Genomic DNA, 7058 nt, shown 5'->3' on the forward strand with positions numbered 1-7058 from the left:
CACTAAATCTAAATTTTCATTTTAAAATTACACTTTTTGAAAATACAGTTTTTTAATCGCGAACCAATTAGACCGTTATTTTCTATTTTGTAGCTTAAAATTAGAATTAGTATTTGGATTAAGAATTTGAAAACGAGCAATATTTATGTGAGTCATACTATTTTTTAGTTTTAAAAATCATAAAATTAAATTTGGATTCACCTAAGATTTGACAAGAACCAAGACAATATTCAGAGAGGTAAAAATCAAGGTTATCTTTATCGTGACTTATATGAAGCCACGTACACCACCTGTCTTTCTAACGACCCCTCTTGTAACTAGGTAATTATTTAAGGCCATCTGTCTAGGATCTTAGTCCTAACATTACAACTGTCCTAAGGCGCATAAATTAGGAGCCTAATAGCGGCACTTGTTGGAAAGAATGGCTGCTCATGCAGGTACTCAATATAGCAGAGAGCAAAGATGGTCTCTCCATGGAATGACTGCTCTTGTAACTGGTGGAACCAAAGGAATAGGGTACAGTCTTTTTCTTCTTCTTGTTAATTTATTTACGTTTCAAGTTGATACCTAAGGCTTAACTTGTGTATAATTCTTTTTTGGTTTGTGGGATGTTTTGTAATATTTGTATACTTTTTGTGGCTATTAGGTATGCTATTGTGGAAGAATTGGCAGGACTAGGGGCAACTGTGTATACATGTTCCAGACATGAAGTCCAGCTTAATGAGTGCTTACATGAGTGGGAGAAGAAGGAATTTCGAGTTTCTGGTTCTGTTTGCGATGTCACCTCTGAAACAGATCGAAAAGAGCTCGTAAACAAAGTTTCTTCTTTCTTCGATGGAAGACTTAACATACTAGTAAATCGTTTTTTCTCCCTATTGAATCTTATTATCATGTTTTTCAATCCTTATTACACAAAGGTTTATATTTTAAAAATTACATGCATCTTTACTTTATAGCACGGCTTACCTTGTTTGTATAGGAGAAAAGATTGAGACAGTTCACGTCAGTTATTGGTGTCATAAGTTTCAGGCAGTTAAGCTTGTATTAAACCTTTTATTGTGTACTGTCACATCAGCTACTTTAGTAACATGTATTGGTTATAAATAAACTCTCTTGTAAGTCATTTGTACACTACGGTTTTTGATACACTTCAAGAAAAGTCTTAGTTTTCTGGAGAGTGAAAAACAGGAGAGATTTGTGAGATGCTCTTGGGTTAACTCGGATTTTACTTTGAGTTTTGTATGAGTGTGCTCATTGTGTTCTTTGGAGAGTGTTGAAGGGTGTACTGAAATTCTTGATTAGTGGATTGGACTTGGTGTGTAAGATCCTGCCTTGGATGTAGGATTCTCACTTTGAGAATTCAGAACCAAGTAGCTGCTGTTCTTCTTTGTTCTGTTTTTATTTTTCTGCATTGGTGTGTTTGCTTTGTGTTCAGGTTTTAATGTCAAGAGTTCATAAGCTTATATGATACCTGGTTTGAATTCTCATCTCAATCTGAGATTCCCAACTCCTAGGCCCGACCTTTGACACCCTAGTCCAATCCAATAGTAACCAAGGAAGTTACACACTCTCTCAAAAGATCTTTCCTACTACCCTTGAAACTTAGTCTAAAACAGAGCGATTACATGTAAGCTTTTAGTCTATTTGATACAGCTCATTCGCAAGGAGTCTCACCTTTTATATAAAATACTAATCCTAGGAGAGGAAGGCAGTAACCAAATTACTGAGTCATCTCTCTGCTTAACTGCTAACCAAACAAGCTGCTGTCTTGTTTGATCCAAAACTGATGACAGAATTAATCAACTTGCCAAAATCAGAAACTACTGACCAAGTCATTGAATTAGAGTTACCAATAAAGAACACTAACATATATCTGGTTTTAGATAAACAACGTAGGAACCATTATATGCAAACCTACGGTGGAGTTCACAACTGAAGATTTGTCATTTATGATGAAAACAAATTTCGAATCTGCTTACCATATGTCCCAACTTGCTTATCCTCTTCTGAAAGCTTCTGGGGCAGCCAGCATCGTCTTCATCTCATCTGTCGGTGGTGTGATATCACTAAACATTGGATCCATTAGTGCTGCTACCAAAGGTATAAATTATTATAAAACTTTCCTAGCTATATATGTGTGTGTATATATATATCCATATTTCAACCTTATTACTTAGCCCAACGATTTTGAATGTTGCAGCTGCTATAAATCATTTGGCGAAAGATTTGGCATGTGAATGGGCAAAGGATAACATAAGATGTAATAGTGTTGCGCCTTGGACTACCAGAACCCCTCTTGCTGAACCTGTAACATTCTAATCCTACTCCTTCAAAATGGAATACTGTGGCTGAATACATATATATACATATATCATATATGTATACTTATCTATAAGAAAATTTATCTTCCATTTTACAGTATCTCAGTGATGAAAAATTTATGGGGTCTGCCATTCGTCGTACACCCATTGGGCGTGTTGCGGAGCCAACTGAAGTTTCTTCGTTGGTGGCATTTCTGTGCCTGCCAGCAGCTTCTTATATAAGTGGTCAGACTATATGTGTTGATGGAGCCTTTACAGTGAATGGCTCATTTTTGGATCCCCAAGCATGATGCTCAAACATGGCTCAAAAGTACACTGATTGCACAGTCCATCTAAGTATCAACATATTCTGTTCTCTTTTTGGTTCACGGTAATGGAGCTTGAAGGGGAAAGACCTAAATAATGAGATGGAGCAATTAAATGTTCTTTTTCTGTTTTATTTTATTTTATAAATTGTAATGTAGTATGATGAGTCCTTATACTAAATATGTGAGATATGAATACACTCGTGTGGAGAATATTTTATATTAAAAGTTTGGAAATAAATAATAATATTTAGATTTGAAAATTTTGATATTGAATGTGAAAAATTATGGGTATTACTAAGGGCACGAGTGGTGTCCAAAGGAGATTGCATTAATATTAATATTGAATCTTATACATTTTCATTTCGGTATTAGGTGGCAAGACTAAAGTTGTTTCTCATTTTATGAATCATTTTGTAGGTATAATGGGGAGTCCCAGTTCTGCTTCCAAGGTGTTAAACAAGTAGTGTGTTGATATGGGGTTAAACACAAGTAGTGTGTTGATATGGGGTTAAAACTTTCTTTAGACCAGCAGCTGCTGTTATTGAAACCTTTCACGCATAAGGAAATTCGAGATGCCATGTTCAGTATTTCTAGCATCAAATCTCCGGGCCCAGATGGTTATGGTTCAGCATTCTTTAAGGTGATGTGGCAAGACATAGGTGATGAAGTTTGTAGAGCTATAATTCAATTTTTTGAGACAGGTTTCATACCAGAAGAGTTACTGAATACCTCATTGTCCTTGATACCTAAAGTTGACAATCCTAGGCGGGCAGTGGATTACAGACCTATTGCATGTTGCTCAACAATTTATAAATATGTTTCAAAATTACTCTGTTCTCGTTTAGCCAAAGTCCTCCCTGTTTTAGTTCATACTAATCAGGGAGCTTTTATACAAGGAAGATCTATAGCCCACAATGTCCTAATTTGTCAAGATATTATCAAGAATTATAGAAGATCGTCCATATCACCAAGGTGTGCAATTAAAATTGATATAAGCAAAGCCTATGATACAAATAGATTGGAGGTTTATTGAGGAGCTTCTAAAGGCTTTATGTTTCCCAACAAGATTTATTGGCTGGATTATGATTTGTCTGAGCAAAACTTCATATTCATTAATCTTGAATGGAAGGGTCCAAGGAAGGTTTAAAGGTGAGAAGGGTCTTCGCCAAGGGGATCCAATTTCCCCACTCTTATTTGTTTTAGTAATGGAGTATCTAACCCGAAGCCTCCATTTAGCAGCTCAAATTCAGCCTTCAGATATCATCCTATGTGCAAGAATCTCAAGCTCATTAGCTTATGTTTTGCAGATGACTTATTGTATTTTGTAAATGGTCTCTGTCATCAGTAAAAATCATTAAGAGTGTGATTGGGGAGTTTAGTTCTGTGACAGGGCTTCAAATAAATGAGAGCAAATCTCAGGTATTCTTTGGGGGAGTTTCAGCTGCTGAAAAAATGCAAATGTCTGTTGAATTGAAGCTGTCAGAAGGATCTTTTCCACTGAAATACCTTGGTGTCCCTATGAGACCTACCAAGTGGAAGCATGAAGATTGTTATATCATTATTCAAAAAATCAAAATGAGATTACACACTTGGGCAAGTAGGCACCTGTCATTTGCTGGCAGAATGCAACTGATTCATTCGATTCTTTTTGGGCTGAGGAACTATTGGATGAGCATTTTTGTTCTTCCTGAAAGCATAATAAAGGAAATTGAGAGGCTCTATCGTGGTTTTCTATGGGGAGTTAATGGAAATAGATGCAAGATTCATATGGCTTCATGGGAAAAAGTTTGTCTTCCTAAGGCTTTTGGGGGGCTTGGCTTCAGAAATGGTCAGAGTTGGAATCATGCTATATTGGCTAAGTATATTTGGGCGATCTCTGAAAAGCATGATTTGATGTGGGTGAAATGGATAAATTCTATTTATCTGAAAGGCTCTGACTTCTGGTCCTATAGGCTGTCTCCGGAGAGGAAAATTCAGTAGGGAAGATATTAAGGCTGCTGGTTTAACTGGGAAATTTTTCTCCTCCATTCTATATAATAGCTCTCTGTGCCATCAACAGGTTGGATACTACAAAGCAGTTTGGTGTAGATTATCTTTGCCTAAGCACAGATTTCTGTTATGGCAGGTTGTCAATGCTCAGCTTCTCACTTATGATAACTTGCTTTGGTTCAGAGTGCCTCTTGACTCTTTACTGTGCCCGGTTTGTGGTGATTTTGAAGAGAGTCATTCCCATTTGTTCTTTGAATGTACTCTGTCAAAACAGGTGTTGGATCAAATTTTTGATTGGATGGTATTCAGTACTTGGCCTTATGAGTTTGATAGATGGAGGACCTGGCTTTCTAGCAAAAATAATGGCTTCCTTTTTCATATATCTATCATGATATTAGCGGCTGTAGTATATAGCATCTGGAGGAATTGTAATGGTTGTTGTTATCCCAAAAAATGGAGATTGATGACGTGGCAATAGATGTGACAAATGGCAGTACATGGTCCGTAAAAGACACATTAAATAGTCAATAAATACATTGACTCCTTAGAGTTGTGATAAAGTGACCCGGTAGACTGATGAAGAGTTTTGACTGCTTGAGAGTGTCACGTCCAAGCCAAGTACATCCGAGGAGCAGTCCAAGTGCCTGGTCGGACCTTGGTCCGATGAAAGGCCAAGGTGAGGTCGGACCTTGGTCCGAGGAGAGCTAAGGAGAGTGCATCCTAGGAGATTCCAAGGGTGTGGTCCGAGGAGACCCCAAGGGTGTGATCCTAGGAGAGCTAAGGAGAGTGCATCCTAGGAGATCCCAAGGGTGTGGTCCGAGGAGACCCCAAGGGTGTGGTCTGAGGAGAGCTAAGGAGAGTGCCATGTTAGAGGAGAGGAGTGCATGTCCTACCATCATGCACATGTCCGACCAGCAAATGTTTGTCCTACCAACAAGTGTATGTCCTACCAGCACTTGCATATGTCCAGCATGCATGTGTCCGACCAGCACTTGCATGAGTGGTCAGTAGGAGATATGGATCGACCAGATAGAGGAGGACTAAGTCAAGATTCCCAGAAACGACTCCAACAAGAACCAGTCTTGGCACACGCGGGAATCCCTCATTCTTCGCTCAAATTGAGGATTCTGTTGTATTTTGAATATTTCTAGTAATTTAAATATAATACGAATAATAAAATATCCTGATTCTAGGGGGATATCAGTTTCTGATCCCAAGCCTATAAATAGAGGGTTGGTGGGATCAGAAAGTGACCTTTGGCAATTTGAGAATTGGTCTGAGTTCTAGAGAGAGAAAGTGTGTTTTTCTTGAGAGAACCCTTTTTGTATTCCTGAACATTTACACTGAAGAAACTCAGTTGATACTGATTCATCTGATCTTGAGTGTAGATAAAGTAATAAAATCTCTAAGTGGATTAGGCTATTACCGACTGAACGGGACTGAACCACTATAAAATCTCTTGTGTTATTTATTTATTTTTTATTAAACTGTCTGTGTCATTTACATTCTCTTGAAGACTTGTCGTTATTGACGTTCTCACATCGTTGGCTAAAAACACAATCAACAGTTGTATTTTTTATCATTACTCTAGGTCTGCTACTAGTATAGTTTCTGAAGTAAAATCTTTAATTCATCATAGGCTTAACAGTGTTAGTAAGAAGAAGCTTTCTGCCCAGGAACAAAGAGTGTTATCTCATTTCACTATGTAATGGTTGGTTGAGCTGAGTTGTTGGTGTCCTGAGGTGTTTGTATTTAGTTTGTTATGTTGTTTAGGTGAGGCTTGCTGTTCTTAGCCTCCGGTTGGGCTGGATTGGTGTTTGTACTCTTTTGCTTGTTTGATTAATGTAGTAAGTCCCTTCTTTTTGATAAAAAAAAAAATTGTAATAATAATAATAATATATCACTTCCGGGTTTAACACAATTGGTGACCCTTGATACTATATTTTAAAAGCATATATTTGTATTATAACAAATACATATTATTCTACATTTTCTCAGAATTTGGGTTGCAAGTTCAAAATACTCTCTGACCAGTCAAATTGTATGATACATTTTGAAGAGTCAAATGATAATTAACACCATCTCTAATGAATGGTATAAAATTTGGTGTATAATTTATACTAAATTTGGTTCAAAATATCTATCAATGATATATTTAGTCTACTTTTTGTATTTGTATTCCAATACACAATTAAAAAAAAAAAGTTAATATAACTATAAATATTTATTGATAATATACAAAAATAATTAATTTTTTTATTAAAAAATAAATTAAAATTTTAATAATTTGTATTAATAAGTAGCAAAAAAATAATTAACAAATATGATATTTATTGTAATTAAATTTGGTTCATGATGCCACAAATTTGAAACATATTTTAGATTACTAGTAAATTTCAATTGTATAAAAATGGGCTAAAAATGCTACAACACCTTTAGC

At 36.3% G+C, this 7058-nt stretch overlaps 1 protein-coding gene across 1 annotated transcript; it reads left to right on the forward strand.

Annotated features, from left to right (window-relative positions):
- The first annotated feature begins 369 nt into the window (after positions 1-369).
- LOC133791141 (tropinone reductase homolog At2g30670-like) lies at positions 370-2889 on the forward strand. The gene is made up of 5 exons (XM_062229054.1): positions 370-516; positions 647-854; positions 1884-2100; positions 2201-2307; positions 2420-2889. The coding sequence occupies exons 1-5, from the start codon at positions 422-424 to the stop codon at positions 2609-2611; spliced, it is 819 nt and encodes a 272-aa protein (XP_062085038.1). The 5' UTR covers positions 370-421; the 3' UTR covers positions 2612-2889.
- Positions 2890-7058: the final 4169 nt, after the last annotated feature.

Source organism: Humulus lupulus, chromosome 7, assembly GCF_963169125.1.
Source record: "Humulus lupulus chromosome 7, drHumLupu1.1, whole genome shotgun sequence".
NCBI lineage: Eukaryota > Viridiplantae > Streptophyta > Magnoliopsida > Rosales > Cannabaceae > Humulus > Humulus lupulus.